General features: G+C 33.3%; 1 protein-coding gene across 6 annotated transcripts in view; it reads right to left on the reverse strand.

Moving 5' to 3' along the window:
- Positions 1–18,269, reverse strand: part of spin (lysolipid transporter protein spinster) — a 35,411-nt gene that overhangs the window by 4,010 nt on the left and 13,132 nt on the right. For 4 of the 6 annotated variants that reach the window (XR_015810578.1, XR_015810579.1, XM_088191404.1 and 1 more), the window contains exons 2-6: positions 3,083–3,279; positions 2,853–3,004; positions 2,271–2,474; positions 2,073–2,207; positions 1,157–1,418 (exon numbers count right to left, since the gene is read on the reverse strand). Coding sequence is in view for 4 of the 6 variants with exons in the window: in XM_088191404.1 (XP_088047530.1) it covers positions 1,157–1,418; positions 2,073–2,207; positions 2,271–2,474; positions 2,853–3,004; positions 3,083–3,279 (950 nt within the window). In the remaining 2 variants the exon portion in view is untranslated. The remainder of the gene's footprint in view (positions 1–1,156; positions 1,419–2,072; positions 2,208–2,270; positions 2,475–2,852; positions 3,005–3,082; positions 3,280–18,269) is intronic. The other 2 variants (XM_088191403.1, XM_088191406.1) reach the window with 1 other exon arrangement.

Below are 18,269 nucleotides of genomic sequence, written 5' to 3' on the forward strand. Positions count from 1 at the left end.
AAATATTACTATCAATAACTCTGGTTCGTAACTTATCACGGTTGCATATGAATTGTCAGATTGTTACATATCATTTTAAAATCATAAGAGATGTTTTACAAAGTTCTATGAATTTGCATATTTATAAATTTCTTGTAGATCGGAATACTATTTGGCGTATATTGTGTACCTTTTTTGAAGATATTCCTCTAGAATTTTCCCTTTACAATCCCTATACATCATAACCATCACTTTCCCGATAAAAGGATTTGCATGAGCTTTTCTTCTAATTGCAGTACTCAATGAGCTTCAAAATTATCACATCTTTATAGAAGTATGTCATTTGGGGGAGATGCCCCCCCCCCCCCAAATGACATCCCTGGCGCAATCATATACATTTAAATTTCTGCCCTGTTATTGGTCGTTCGCTGTGGGGGATTAGCCAGTACATGTAAGTACACAGGGCAGTATGGATTTTTTATTTTCAAGATACCGTGGTAAAGATTATTATATAATTAATTTTTAAAAACTAAAAATCTCTGACAAACACTGATAAGTTTTGTCTCAGATTCACTGTGGATTTTAGAATTAAAAAATACTGGCGACAAAATACTCCAAAGGGTTTTGATTCGTGCAAATCTTCTTTTTCATTTTCTATATTTGAATGCTACTCTCATGGTCAATTTTATGTTACATTTTTAAAAACCAATACGTTGGGGAATGCAATATAACTAGAAACAAAACACCAGTACAAAGTTAGTACAAAATTCTTCATCTCTACAATTTTTATTCAAGACGGAACTCTTCGACGCATCCTCGTCTATATTTTTATAACAATCCAACAGTTCATGTGCAACGATCTAAAAGTGTTTCGCATATTAACTCCAACTTACCAGCTTTCTTTACATGCGTCAAAATAATAAATAAATATTAACAATTAGATGAAAGTACAAATACAACAGACAAGCCAATGAGGAAAATGGTAATGATAATCAACACTACGATGGCCATGATGATATTAACACACAGCATGCAGCGACGTCGACGCGTACGATAATGACACATGCTCTTAATCAAAATTCGATGATCGCCCAACCGATGATAATTTCTCTCTTATCGATGTTACGACAAAATTATTAAATTTTAATAATCTTGATTCGGTTAGTGTCGCGCTCACCAGTAGCATGTCGGCGACCAACGACCACGTGAGGTTGATGAGCAACTCGCCGAAGAAGACCAGCGCGTAACACAGAGCCACGTTGGTCGACGCCGTGATCAGAGCAAAGTATATAATTGGCGACGATACGATCAGGCCGAACCCGCATATCAGAGGGTCGCAGTCGGGGTACCGCGATCGTAGCTTCTGAGCGATCGCGGAGCCCGCCGGTACGCCCATCACGCCAGAGATCATCGCCACGAGTCCGAACTTGAATGCGATACTGACGGGAAAAATACACATACAACCATTTCACAGTGATTATTATGACTACATTAAAAATATGCACCAGGCTCTCCTATTCTGAAACCGTCGACCAATCAAATCTACTGTTTTGACGATATTTCTGGAAGAAAGCACAGCATATGAACCTGTTATTTAACCTTCCCGGAATGAAATGTGATACTCTTATTAAAATACTGAGAAAAATTACACGAATCTGATCTGAAATCTGATGCCTCCAACACAGACAGTATTATTAAGAAGTTCTGTGACAGACTCTTCTTTATCTATTCAGACAAAATGAGTGTTAATAAGCACATCAGAAATCATGGTTTTGATCAATATCAGATATGCGTGTATCTCAGTCGTAATCAGGCAATGGGACACATCAGAAAACTAGGCAATCCTGTCAACACAAAAACTAGCAAAACACAAAACAAACACAAAATGAACCCGTACTCTTTGTATCAATATCACCAGATCAGTCAGAGAAGGTTAAAGAATAATGCACACGGATAAAACTCCCAATGAACATTACGACAGCCAACTGTCGGATGAGTTAGGATGGTCTAATCTAGTCGACGTTTCTTGCATGTCTCCAACGCTGTTAGAAAATGGTATGTGGCATTCTAATAAAAAAACTATCGATACATACTCATTGAGTGACACATGGTCGCCGCCAGACTGCAGCTTCAAGCCTAGATAGATGTAGTTGGGGCCCCACCAGGCGAGGGCTCCGGTCACGAAGGTGACGCAGGTGAACCCGGCTGTCGACAGCATAAATGACCGACTAAACAAAACAAATTATAATTGTTGACACGTTGAGATTCAATCTAAAGTGTGTTATAAATACTTTTTAGCCAGCGATATCAAGTCGTCTTTGTAGGAAGTGGCGCTGATATGGTTGCCGCCTTCCGCTGCTCCCCTCTCGGGGTCCTTAACGAACACTAAGATTAATATCACAGCTATCGCTCCTAAGATCGGCGTCAAACGCAATCCCCACTGCCAAGAGCCCATCAAGCTTGCCATCCAAGATCCCAGAATGTATCCGAGTCCACTGTAATAAAATTAAAATTTATTAACCTTATCAAACAAACAACTCTCCAGTGCAAAATGTGACTTAAGATATACATAAAAAATTGTATTACTCTCTATACTCAACACCCACTAAAATTTGCTACATTTTTTTTTATAAAAATGTCGCGATTGTCGATTTTTTTTTATATCACAACCACAGAACACAGAATATGATTGCAACAAAAAATATGACAGCACTAGTGCAACTGTCAACACAAGAAATTAAAGTTTAGAAATTCAAAATGATGTAAAAAAATGTAGAGAAGAATCGCTGTAATTTTTTAATTTTTGTCCCGGAGATCTAATTTGAAATCTGGCAACCCTGACTACTAATAAAACAAAATTTAATATAACATACCTTCCAACGGGAATGGCGAAGTAGAATATAGCTAAAATTTTTGATCTAGATTCTTCGACAAACATATCACTGATAATCGTCGGAGCTATCGTCGAATAGGACGCCTCTCCGATTCCGACCAACGCTCGGAAGAAGATGAAGCTGCCAAACGTCTGGAATTGCAATGCGTATTAGTTATCTATATGTACATACATAATTTGATTAGAAGATAGCACTGTAATTGGACTCACGGGCATGAAAGATCCTATCAACGTCGTTAAACTCCACAGAAATACTCCAGCGGCCATTATTTTACTCCGCGAGTAACGGTCGCCCAGGTAGCCGAACAGGGGCGCGAAGAACATGTACGACACGACAAAAACCGTCTGTAATAGTCCTCCTTTGTCATCTTTTATATGGAAATAGTCCTTTACGTCTGATAATATTCCTGTAAAATAAAAATAAAAAACATTTTTATATTGGGTATGCGATTACTCAACGTGCGTGCTCAAGCATATGCGAATAATACCAGATTTGTATACTTTAATTTAATAAATTATGATGTAATAATGACGATTAAAAAAAATATTTTTTTGTGTACAACGACATAATAACCTATTTTTAAATACGCAAAAAATACGTTTTTAATCATTTTAAAGTATATTCTTCTTTTATGATACCTCTCCATAATCACGCTTAATTTGTAAAATACGCCTAGAATTTTTTTTATACAGAGAGAAAACTACTTCCAGACATCCTTCAAGCGCCCAAGAGCATTCGCTAACGAGGCACAATTAGATTGTCTCAAAAATGTCAATAACCATTTAATTGAAAGCACAACCCGCCACCGACAACAATAGCTAGAGGTCTCTAATTATCTTTTTTTTTTGTCTTGAGCTAAAAAATTCCATCGAAGGTCAGTTGCGAATTTTTTTTAGATAACCGTGACGCCAATGGGTTTGCAAAAATAAGAATCATCAGATGAATGGCATCACCAGAATCATACGATCGCCTGCGTCACGTCGTTGGTAAGTCGGCCGTGACTCCACAACATCCGATACTGAGGATTTAGAATGACGAGCTGATGTCAGATAAAAATGACGCAATATAAGCATAGATTTTCCGACCAACTCGAAACGAAATTGAGGAAAACATAATGGAATTTCACATAGGCATTTTTCTATGGCATTTTTACGTAACGAGCCTAAAGCAATTCTTGCTTTTTATATAATGAATTCGATTTCATTGTGGGCACCTACGATTTTAATTTATTCTAAAAGCAGTTTTAAGTTCAATTTTTCCAATTCGTAGTATTATCGATTTTTAGAATTTGGATTGTATTTTAAATATATGTATGTGAAATGCAAGGCTCAATAATGTAGTGTCACTTCGTATTTTTAATTTTAAGACTTCTCAGAATATGATCCAAAGCAAATTCTTATGATGTTTGTATCTGAAAGAAATTAAAATATTTTCTTTTTATAAAATCAAGCATTATCTTTAGATTATTGTCAAGACCCATTTTTTTGCCCCGGAACTTTTCTTTTGCATTGAGATCTAGCATATGTTTTCGACTCGAGTTTCTAAATATTAATTATTTGGATATTGAATAGTAAACGATAAAATATTCAATCAATGAATACAGGTTCATGCAAACATAACTCTTTGATATAAAAAAAAAAAAACATGAAAAGTATCAAGACTTTATTTTAATTTAAAAAATATTAAAGCAATAATTTTTAAGTTTAATTTTAATTATACTTGCTATTGAAAAAAAAATGACCATAATAAATTATTATAGTCAGACCATAATCATTCGTATTTATTTAAAATAATTCAAGCCATTGAAAAGTCCACAGCTGCACAATATTAACTCGAAAATATGAGTATTTTCTTAAATTTCGGCAATCAATGTTTTTTTATTATTAATATTTTGTTTGTTAGCTATTATTTTTTATGATCATGACTATTAACAATATCGATAAAAATATAATTTTGGCAAAACAAAAAAGGGTAAAATCGGTCGGTAAATCGAGGAAAAAATATCACATTATATTTAATATTTAGAAAGTGCAGTTTGACTTTTTAACAAACTTATTTTATGTTTTATTTAAATGTTAATATTACACAGGCGTTAGACCAATGCGTTACAACGGGGTAAATCTGTACCAACTGGGTGTCAATCAGATATAATGAATACCTACAAGCTACAAGCTAGTATTAAAACCACCAAACTTTTTAGTCTAGAAATCGGTGACATCTATAAATTTAATTATAAATTATTTTGCAGCTGAAGCCGGTTTTTATTAATAGCACATTTTTATAAAAATAAAAAATTTTAGTCTGCTGCCATAAAATAATAGTGGGGTTCTCAATCGAATATTCGATTATTCGAATTATTCAACCAATTTACAACTACTTTATGAAAATTCAAATAATTGATCAAATATTCATTTATACTATCTCGAAGGAAATTTGAAAAAATCATAGAATATAACAATTTATATTCTTGAGCAACACAGATAGTCGTTTTTCCTCTCAATATATTCGAGTGACTAGTGCCGCACCAAAATCTATGGTTTCTGCGCATTTATTTTGTTTCGAAATGCTTCTTCTTAACAAAAAAAATGCTTTTACGTCTTCAAAAGCATTTGTGAATAGAATGTTGTGAGTACTATGACCGAAATTCGCAGAATTCGTTCGTTGAATGAAACAAAGTGTCGGAAAGGCTCACCCTTCATTATCGTTTAACGCTTATCTCAAAAATAGGTATGCGTCACAATTTTTTTTGAAATTCATGTTACGATCTTTATGTATATCGAATCATTTTTCAGAGTAGTTGCGAATTATGGCGGGAGTTAAAAACATATTTTCTATATAATAATTATATATATTGCATTAATTTGATTTTATTTATTTTTTAAACGATCAGCTATTATATAATTATGTTTATATCTATCACCGTTCATTGATATATTTAGTTTAACAAATCAGCAGCTTTTTTAATTAAAATTATCCATATGCTTTCGATTTTTAAATTAAAAATACCTAATTGCCACATCATTATTTAACCCGGTGGTCTATAAAATTATAGACCATTATTGTCTATAATTTTATCAATCAATCTTCCTGTGAGCAATGATCACCGAACCAATTTTGCTTTAGCTTCACGGGTTATATAAAACGCTCAAGGATCAATTATTAAATAAACTAATTAATACATTTGTCATTGAAGGTGTGACGAATGTGTCACAAGCTTAGTCAAAATTTGTTCTGAACAAGATAAGAAGAGCAATTTGATGCATGACACACGTTTTGTTTTTAGAAATTCTTTTGTAATAATTCGGGCCGAGCAACTACTTTAATAATTTGCACTTCTATATAGTATCTGTCATGCTTAAGTATTATATATAATTATTTTGTGTACACCGAATTTATAAATGTTATTCAATATCATGTAGAAATTTATTTATATACTAAAATTAAGATCACCGTGACTTAACAGGTTACCAATGATTAAAAATATTATATAAAATACAAAAATGACATTAAATGTATCAGAATTCAGCGAATCCTCTAATGCTTCCTCTACACTCTCTGGAAGTTACCGAACCAAAAGTCTACCGAATATGGTCGAGGTCGCCGAGACATTAGAGCGGGCAGACCCGAGCTCGACCGAAGTAGCCCCGAATTAACACATTATATTTTCCGTCCTTGCCCAACCATGGCCTACTTCCAGAGTGTGGAGGAAGCATAACGCTCTTAAATAAAAGGCGTTAGTGTATACAAGAACAGATCTGAACTCTTTCGATTAAAAATAAGTACTTATGTAGTTACTCCGTGATAACAATTTATAGTTCTTGAATCAAGAATGCTGCGAACTAATGTGTCATAGATGGGATGAATAATAGACGGATCATCTAAGTGAAGTACGTTCCTCATAACAAAGCTGAGCTAATTGGATGATTTTTCGCAGACGTCGTTTACGTGTAGAGAGAATCAACTTATTATCAAAAAATATTCTGAGATCTTTAGTGGATGTTTCTCTAATCAGAAACACTATCAACAACCAATCTTACGGATTTGAATTATAAAAAGTCTACTGTGTTTATATTATTTATAAACAGAATCAACAACTATGGGCCAAGAGTTGATCATTGTATCACTCCAAAGCATGTTAAATACTCATTTATAATATATACAAACAAGCATATACGTAATACTGTTTTGTTATAAAGATATATTGTACAAACACTAAAGATCATGTTTGTAGGTCAGTGTCTACAATGACGTGAGGTCGTTCAGACGTGCGACAATTACACTTGAAATATGCTGATTTCTTACAAATGATACTGAGAACGTCATAGCTTATACAACATCTATGATGTATACATTAGTTTCTTCGAATGCTCAACATGTTTTTATCGATTCTTTCGCAGCCTTCGTTTGATTGGTACTTAGTGCAAAAAATTGAGATATGCAATAAATCAATAATCATCCAGTTCGCTGGTAAAAAGTGACTGTGTGTTATCGAACAGCACGCGATTCTACTGGTACGCCAAAAAGTGCGATTAGATTGCGACAAATTGCAGCAAATTGACACAACATGGTGAGCACGTAACGAACATAATATGCAAATATGTAGTATCTAGAAATGTTCCACGTAAGCCACTTGTCAGCCAACGAAGCAAAACTGTTTTGAACTACGTTCCAAATTATTCATACGTACGAAAATAACTGACCTCTGATTACGCTTAATAATAAAATCTTAATTGAATTAACGTTAAGATATTCTAACTCATAATCTAATTAATAAATAGCAAGTTAGATACATATTTATGCGAGGTAAAACTTTTAGAAATTCAGCCAGACGGAATTCGACCCTAAGACCCCCGAACACCGCGACCGATTGTCCTAGCACATTGATCTTTCACGCAAGGTACAAGGTTTTAATAATGAAAGTTTTTATATCAGCAGTAACATATATTACTGACATATAGTAATACTATAGGATCTAATTTTAAAAAAAAGATTTATGACACATTAATCATAGTTATCAAAGAAGCTTATCTCATAAGTGTTTTTAACGGCGATTTCAAGCAATTCCTAAAAACTGGGCGTATACGACATAAACAACCGATAACATAAACTAGAAGGGAAGGTATGAGTTTGTTTTTCATCAAACATTTTTTTTATATTTTATAATACATAAATGGGTAAGGTTGTTTTGGAATAGTTTTCTCACGGTGGTGTTCCATTTTTACAAAGAAACCATTTTTTGTCTGACGTTTTTTAAACCGACTCTATGTATCACATGTAGACGTTGCAATAGTACCAAAAACAGTCAATACCGGTATTAACATTATTGTTATTATTATAATTAATTACTAACAAAAAAAAATGCCGCTGTCAGATTTTATTCTATTGACTTCCCGGGCTATTAAACTGTTTTTTAAAGCATCGTATTAAATTTATTAGTTTTTAAAAAAAAAACACTTTCAAAGAAAAATATTTGGCGTTACGCGCTACACACTACCGTCGTCGTTCTTCGTACGACGGACATTATAATAGTTTTGATATTTTATAAATACATAAATATAAAAAAATGTAAAATATGAAGAGAAGAAATTTATATATTGTTATATATTGATATGTATTATAACTCTTTGTTTTTGTAAGATCAATGACCCCTCATACGAGTTTTGATCCAGCAAGTCTGTTTATAGGCTAAGACGATGGACACCCCTTTTCTTACATCTAATTAGCATATTTATATAAATAGGGGAATGTCCTTTATTCGTCAGCACTCTTACTAATTACTTCAAACCATACGGTCAGTCGTCCGTCTGACGACCCCCTATATGTTCATGGTAAGATTTGGATATAATATGTCTTGCATATTTTCCCACAAAACGTGGGAAAATAATGTAGCTAGAACATCTTCAGTACCGTCCATTTGATTAATATGCAACATTTTTTAAGAACCATCGATGGTTGCTGCATGATCAACTCTCACATAGCAGTGAAATGTATTATTTTTTTATTATTTTTCCGGTAGTAGTGCTCGATTAATCTCACGGATATAACCAATTATGTTAATATTTTGCGTGTCGTTAATAAATCATGCGGCAGTGAAGGTTTGGGGTCTTCAAATTAGCCCCGTGAAAGAACTCCATTAAAAATTATTGAAAAACTCTGCCACTAAAAATATCAATTTGGGATTTGGCGAGGGTACTGTTAGTCAGAGAACTGTAAAGCGTTGATTAAAAAAAATCGTATAAGCACTATTAAAAAACTGATGTTAATGAAGAAAAATTGATGCCATACGAAAGATGAAAAATGATAAATGGGTACCGCATGAACTGACATTTCAGATTTTTCCAGAAAAGGGAAAGTTGGCCAGTTAGTGATAGTTTTATTAATATTTCCATTCCATTATTATTCATAGTATTTCATTAAATATGCATTTTTTTGGTCCCTGACAGTGAAAACGCTTGGTTATTTAGCGTTTACATTAAGACTTTTTATAACAATATTACGATTTATTATAAGTGAGATTAGATATCAAATGAAGCATATCTAAACCGAATTTTGATCAATAGGAGAGCGCAAAAAACAATTATCTCTTCTCAGAAGTCAAAAATCCACGTCAAAAGCAATAAAATCGTGTCGACGCCGTCGCAGTGGAAACGCTCGTTACCGAGCGTTCCCACTGCGACGGCGCCGACACGATTTTATTGCTTTTGACGTGAATTTTTGACTTCTGAGAAGAGATAATTATTTTTGCGCCTTCCAATTGACCAAAATTCGATTTGAATATACTTTAACCAATATTCCTAAGTTCGTAGTAATATCGGGAAGGATAGCTATCATATTTTTAAAATTGAAGTGCAGACAAACTATGGAGCAATATGTGAGATGCGAGGTTTGTTTGTACTATGCTTAAGACTATGCTTAGTTTTGGGTTTGAACAGCAAATGTACGTTTCGCAGTTGTTATATTGAATTTTATAGACATTTTAGAGCAGCATATCAGTTACAAGAAATTTTCGATATTGCTGCATGATAATGCGAGAATTCACACTTGATAAATTACTGTTGACAAAATAATAAATGTTGCCTCATCCCCCATATTTAGCTGACCTTTCTCCTTCATATGATCACATTTTTAAACATTCAGACTTATTTCTCCAAAATACGAAATTCAATATACTGCCTTTGACAACGTAACAACCTCTAAAAATTAAGTATGAGCAAGAAATCCATATTTGATTATTAAAATCATATGAAGCAATTTAATAATCATTAATAATAATACTTGCTGATGAAACAGCAAAGATTTTTTAACAGTCGCAATTGCACCAAGTGTTTCTTGCTATATTTAATTAATTTAAAAAATAGCTCCTTTTATAATATGAATTAATAAATAGGGCGCGACGCTAAAAAAGTGTGTGTGCATATTTGACAATTGCGAAACGTTCATTTGCTATAAATAAATATAATGGCATAATGGTTTTGGTTTGAACATGAATAACTAAAATAAATAAAAAAAAGGCAAAATATTCTCGCTGCGCGGTATACTCTTTTTAAAAATAAGACAAACATAAAACGAGTATCAGACATAAATTTGAACGAAGAAGGCATTTCCGTTTCTTGAAGTTAATTTATTTACACATGCGCACGCGCACGCCGCCACTTGCACACAGAATAAAGTGCAAGCTACGAAAATATTCGGATAACGGATATAGTCGCCGGGAGTGGCGTGACGATGAAGATAAATAACCACGCGATATATATAAATGTGTGGCGTGGCGAGGATCATACGATCGCGCCAGCCAATAGCAGAGCGTTTTACTAGCGGAAGGGGGTAACGAACGATGTATTTTAAATGCAATGGTGGGGTCAGATGGCCTTTGCGGCCCGTCGGAGGTGGACGTGCGCTCTAACCTTCCTCGAACACATTGAAGGAATTTATGAATGAAAATGTCATTAGATGTTAGACTGTTTCCAGAATTTGTTTATCAATAAGAACACTAGATTGATATCAGATGTGATGCGAGTGATACAGATAAGATGTTTTGCGATTCGTAAATATCAGCTGATCTGACAAATCTATATTGATCATGATCGCGCGATGGGAAAGTCCGTGAACTTGAAATTAATTACATACAACTGCTACAAATGAGATGTTTGTAAGTAAACGATTAACAGGATTTTCTAATATGTAATTTGGTTTATATTATATAACACTATTTAAATGTGTGCGATATGTAAACATCAGGTGACTGATCTAAATATAGTGAATTATGTTTGCGAGACGATACATATGCATGCAGACAATCTGATAAAAAAGTTCCTGAATTTTAAACTAAAAAAGTTTGAAGATTTTTCATATTTTACTAACGGAACCATTCAGATGAATAAGTAGTAGTAAAGTGTTATAAGTAAAAGCTAACGGCGTTTTTTTATTATTTTTTAGGAATTTATAGTAAGAATTTTAGCAGATAAGCCGATAGAAGACACTATAAGTTGTTTTCAATGTATTGAAAAACATCCGTATACATATGATCATATATAAGTAAACAATCAAAGTTCAAAGACTAGATTTACAAATAATAGGCATAAGCTGATTCGTATTGTTAGTAAACAATCCGTTATTGAGTTCGTGAATATATGTGTTGTTATATTTATTTAACTAATCCGAGGATTTTTACAAACCCGGGAATTTTAAGTATTTTTATTGAAATTATTTTTTACTATACACAAAACCAAATATTTTTTATCAAATAAAAACCAAACACATGATTTAAGCATTTAACCTGACTCCGTCTTTTTTACTGGCGGTATACTGAAGTATAAACTACATTGAATCTACTGCGTGCACCACTGCCGTTACCGGTAATAAGGCCCTACGAGTCCAACCCTTATGGGTGGACACCCAGCTTGTGACGGCCGGGTCCCCCAAACCCCGTAGTAATAAGTATGTTATTGGAGATGCATTAGTATCTATTTTATAAAAATATGACACCCCTAGTAATATGCTATATGAAATACAGTTCATAAACAAACATTTAGTATATCCAAGTTGATTAATTTTACATCGGTATCGGTATTTTTTTTTAAGATTTAATGAATGTTTTCAATTTCTGATATTTTTACAGATGATGTGGACATGCAATAAAACAGCAATACATTTTTAATAAAAAAGAACTTGATATTTATTACGGAATAATACCATCAATATAAAATAATCGATGATAAAACATCACTGATATTTTCCCGTCACGGTTTTAGAAACGTATATCCCGTAGAAGAAAATGATGCTCAAAGTAGAATAATATTATCTATTTTAGTCCAAGAGAGCCGAAATATGCAAGAATTTAACATGTTCAATATTGTTGTATATGCGCGACGTGTCAACATTAAAGGAATACGTTTGCTTTATCACAGGCAAATCTAATGCCTGTACTACACTCTCTGGAAGTTGGGCAAGGTTGGCCAAGGACGGAGAATATAGTGGGTTACTTCGGTTGAGTTTGGTTCTGCCCGCTCTAAAATCTCTCGGAAGTAGTCCGAGGTTACCGAGAACGGGAGGTAAAGTGGGGGTAATTCAGTCGACTTGGCCAGCTTCGAGCGCTTCCGAACATTGTCAACGGACTGAAGTCGGAGCTGCTCTTTCGATTGCGAGCGGTGAGATACTTCCCCTTTTGCTCTCTCGCGTGTTAAGTGACGACAGTGAGAGAGATAATGATATGGTTTTTCGCAAACTGAGATAGAACGAGTAACTCGGTTCAATTTCAGTAAGCGCGTAGGCGTCCTATGGTCAACACGCAGGTAGAGCGCTGCATCGTAGTCACGTGGTCAAGTTATAATACCACATGCTTATCGGGGACTTCAACAGACTCTTACTGACATCTTTGAATAGTTTAGGGCACCAAAAGGGATTAATTATGTTTTTGATAGTATATTCTTCTAACAGATATCGTTATTATATTTTTTTCATATAAAATTAAATAATAGTGGTACTTGATTTTGTTAAAAAAATCGTTTCGAATATCCTTATGTATATTCCTAGATCGGTTTATATAAATGTCACACCATAACGAATTAATAATTATAATCGATGGCGACAAATTCTAGGATAGTCACAGATGTGGTGTTCGTATTCTGAAGTATCATTTTTATGCCTTATGGCATTTTTCAAAAGCCGACAAAGATTTTGCGCAAATTGAATATTTACGACCGAAAAGTTTTCACTGATATTGTATTGGTGAGTGCCCCACACAAACTTTTATAATTATCAATAGCGTAATTTAAATAAAATGACAATTTAAAAATTGCGATTATTTGGCACATTTTTTGATCGCATGCAAATATGCCAGCTGTACGTGACAGCAGCCGCCGTGCGGACGTCATTCACGACCGCCGTCCTGACGGTATATGAATTTTGTGGCAATCGGCGACCTCGGCCGACTTCAGTTGAACTTCGGTTCGGACAACTTCCAGAGTGTAGTGCATGCATAACGGTACCTAACTGTACCCAGTAATTATGTTATGTAACAGAAAAATAACCGCACCTTTTTTATGATAGGGATGGCTGGCGAAGTGAAATCAAAATGAGGTATTGCACACACTAAATTCATTCTATATTTATCTCCATTCAGACATAGTTTTACTCAAATAGTCACCGCATATGCTTCACTAAACATTGATGTTAAATATTAGCAATAAGTATGTCTCGATAATTATATTTAAATAAAAAACAAATTTGAAAAAATTGCGCGAAATGCTTTTTCATTGGATTATATTGCAATCTATTTTTTTTCTTTAACTAGCTAAATATATGCTATACTTGATGATATAATTAAAATTTGTTAATGTGTGTTTTATTTAAATCATACTTAATTTATATTTTTTTTAAGTAAACAAATATTATTTGTAACAATTAAATAATACAACCATTAAGAGTACACAAAAAAATTCAAATTTTTAAGACACATATGTATAACATATTTTATTTAAAAATGCATATCAATCTTTAAAAAAAAAAAACCATTGGATATTTCTCTGGAAGGATTTCAATCTATATCACGGATGAGTAATTATTAAATTGAGCTATTGTGTCATATATTCAAACATATGATGCAATACAATAATTAATAAGACGTGTAAGCAATCAAGAGTGGACGTTTCTTAAATTTATAAATTTTTATATTCAAATAGCCTTAAAAATATTTAATTGTTTTTTTGTCATATAAAAAATTAAGAATAAATACATAATATTTGAGTTCATAATAATAAAAAATATTTTTAAACTGAAAATATAGTTATATAATAAATATCGCGTTGATTCTGACGCAATGTGTTTTGGTACGCATGGCGAAATACCAGCAATAATAAACAATTGGTATGCTTATACGAAATATCAGAGCAAATGTTATGTATATAAATATTGCGTATATCTTAATAGAAAAATAATATTTACTAACAAAACGTACGAGATAAGATGTATAGTAATGAATCAGAATACTATGAAATAATATGTAATCATCACAGTCGCACTACTTATATAGTGATGTTATCAATTAGTGTATTTTATTCATACAAAGATAAGTATATTAGCAAATCAGATGTTGTTTTAAAAGAATGAGAAATTATTGCTCTGACTTAGAGATTTGTTATGGTTTCTACGAGACGTATAATCAAAATTTCCATTGAGTCACTCTGCACGAAAAATAAATTCATCACTAACACGATAGAGGAAGTACTGTCTACTACATTTATTTTACACAATATTAAAATTCCCAAAGAAGGTAAATAAATACTAACGTGTGCATAACTGTACCTTGGGAGTAAGAATTTCACCTAACTTTAAGAGAAAAGAACGGCACGGTGATAGTCATAGCCAAAAATCGTGGCAAGGTGACGGTAAGCCACGTAGTGGCACAGCTAGTAAGCTGAAGTGGGAGTGGTTAGAATCGATAAACTTGCACTAAAAAAAATACAAACACCCGCAGCATGGACTAACCGGTTTTTGCACAGGCAATCGGAATTTGCCAAAATTTGTTCCAATACTCAGACACGGCAAGGTCGCCGACTCGAATCTCTGGAACTTTTTCGTGAAACTTTCTTCGTCCTTCCAATCCTATTTGGAATGTTTAAAAATACATTTCAGAGCAAAATTCAGAGACTTTAAAGGAAAAAATGACAGAATTTGTTATAAGTACACATGCAAAAATACCATGGACATTTTTTTAGCAAGGAAATTTCCTTGAAAGTCTCCGCTCTGACTACAATCTCTGCGTCAAGATCAAAATGCATCACATTGGTCAAAGACCCACGCGTATTTAAAAGTATTAGTGCAACAATGCCGCATTTGGAATGCTTCGTCAGAGGCAATAATTTGCATGGGCGACGGGAAGCACCCACACCCCAAAACTTCTAAGAAAAAGTATGCAAAATACGCTGTTAAGATAGCAACAAAGCATTCTAAAACGTCTGCTAAAATAAATTATTTCATAGATTTTGACAAATGACGGTGTGTTATAAAGCAACTCAATGCATCAGATGCTACGAATCTGACCTCCATGAGAGGTCTTGGGCACTATATAATGGTTATTATTCAATTATACCGTTCACCAAATTGCTCAGTCAAGTCTCAAGTCCAATTCTGCTGGTACATATAAATTATTATGCAATTAATGTTATACAATTATTTCCTTCGGGGGAAAAAATACATGTAACTGACGAGCACACTTTAATATGCTATGTTTAATCTAATGTGTCACGCTTCATTTCCAGTCATAAAAATTCTTGGAAAATAATTCGGTTAATCAATGACTAAAAAAATAGTTTTAAAAACTTCTGTACAACACGTTGATCCGTCATTACAATGTAATATCGATATTGACTCAAATCGCGTTAACACAGCAAAATATTTTATGTCGTTTCTAAGAAATTAGGTTCGTCCATATGACTGCGGGACTGCAGCCCTCCCAGTATAGAATGAAATATTTAAAATGTTGCTGTTTTAAATATAATATATTATGTAGTACATATTTTAGATTTAATAAGTCTGAGTGAGCTTCTTCTAGACATGAGAATTCATAACATAAAATTGGTAGAAGCGATGTGATACATCGATACCCGCCAATTTATAACAATATATAAAGCTTGAAGGTTTGCCAAAGCAGCAAGTGATTAAAAACCATTGCACTCTTTCATATCAGCAATTACAATAATTACATTAACGTCTCTTCTTGGAATCAAAATAACATGGCCATTCTCAAATGAACGGTAATTATGTTAGCATTCAAAACACACATTATACAGACGTATCGCTTTACAGAAAAAACACAGGAGTTGAGTTGCGTAAGCAAACAATGCCTTATGTTTTAATTTCTAGTGTGAGCACCAAACACCGTCACTAATATTGAAAAAAGCATAATCTTCACACTATTCCACAAAAACGTTTGTGTTTTTTATACTAAAAGTGTCAAAGAACCATTCCGTCACACGTCGGACCACACAGGTGCAAAGTTCTCGAGTAGATTATAAACATTTCACAAGACTTTCTAGGAAAAAAAACGCGAAAATTGCATTGTATATAATTGCATCGTAAGAACTAGGCGTTTTGCGTAATAATATTTTTCCTAGAACTTAGTCCGGTTTATTATATTCGAATTTCCGCCATCCGTGCTATCGGATGGCGAAAAAAATCAAAGGAAGTCTGTGCGAGGAATGCACAATCAGGCGCTTATCCTCCTTCAGGCGGATATGCAATACCCTAACATGAATGAATATGCAATAATATGAAAATGAATATATCTTTGATACGAAGTTTGGACAGGTGTATACCTCAATTGATTTTATTGGAAGCACATAAGAAGTAGATCAATATCGTTTCAGGTGCAAATGCGAGACACCTACAAGTGTACTAGTTAATTTGCAACTCACAAATATTTGTTTATCTTGATACTATTTCAGTTCTGTTGACTATCTCGCTACTAGACCAATAGTAAAGCAGCGATGACTTTAAAAATCTCTTTGAGATGAGTTTAGTAGTTTACCTTGCCGCAAATGGGGCAAGGAAATTCCTCGTGTGATTCACGAGAGACTGTTTGGTGCGTATTGTAGTCAGATGGCGTCATTGGGCCATACTTTATTTAAAACGATGAAGGTCGGACTGTAAGTCAATGGTGAGCGCTATAGGCGCATGATAACCGATTCTTTTTAGCACGAAATCGAAGATATTAATGTGGAAGACACGTGGTTCCAACAAGATGGTGCAACTTGTACAACATTGGATGTTTTGCTTGAAAAGTTCGGCCAACTAGCAGCTAAGATCATGTGATTTAAAGCCGTTAGATTTTTTTGTGGAGTTATCGTGTCTACGCCGACAAACCCGAAACATTAGAACACCTAAAAACCAACGTTTGCCAAGTACGAAAAACTCATCGAAAATTACACGGAAAGGATCGGCTGCTGCAAAACGTTTAAAGGCGGCCATTTAATTGAACGAACATCGTACTTGTACGGTGGTCGATCTTTCGCTGTTTTGGAGTACCCCAGATAGTTATATATTTATAGTCCATCCAAGATGTTAGCGCTCATCGTCGTTGTGTTGGAAATAAGGGTGCGTGTACGCATGCATGCATACATACACAGTTTTACACCAATAGGAAAACGTTACCAATACTAAATAAGGGCTGTTTTAAGGGTAGGGAGACCATACGTTGGAAATTGAATTTAAAATTGTAATGTGTTATTTTTTTATTATAAATTATTGTTATGTTGTGGTATTTTGTAATCAATAAAAGAATTCCTGTAATATTCTATTGGTATTTTAAAAAATATTATATTGAACAGATACTGCTTAACATGTATATAAATAAACAAAATAAGTATGAAAGTGATATTTTACACTTTCCTCAACAAATTAAATTAAAAAAGTAAAAATGAATTGCCCTTGTAATTTCACATGGTCACCCTATTATATTTTCTCACCAATACTGTGACGATGAGCGTTCATATCTTGGACGGACTGTACATATAGAACTAAGGAAATAATATATTAAAAATATTATATTTTTATAATTTGACTCAATGTCAATTATTTCTATAGCAAATAATAGCAATATATTAAAGAGTACGAAATAAAACAAAATAACTAAAAATATCTACAAATGCCGAAATATGTATATATGAAAAATATGTGAAATAAATTATTAAAACATACTAATACAAAAATAAGTAAAATAAATCATTTAGAATCACTGATATTTTTCTATAATAAATGCAATATAAAATAATAATAAATAAATAACAACAGAAATATTAATAGAAAAATATGTAAAATATTAAATGTGTATAAATTAACTCATTACTAAAATAATTAAGCATTAAGAGAGCTACGGATCCATTTAAAATTTGTATACCA

The sequence above is a fragment of the Plectrocnemia conspersa genome, unplaced genomic scaffold (genome assembly GCF_051122295.1).
Source record: "Plectrocnemia conspersa isolate PC_06_02 unplaced genomic scaffold, ASM5112229v1 ptg000009l, whole genome shotgun sequence".
Taxonomy (NCBI): domain Eukaryota; kingdom Metazoa; phylum Arthropoda; class Insecta; order Trichoptera; family Polycentropodidae; genus Plectrocnemia; species Plectrocnemia conspersa.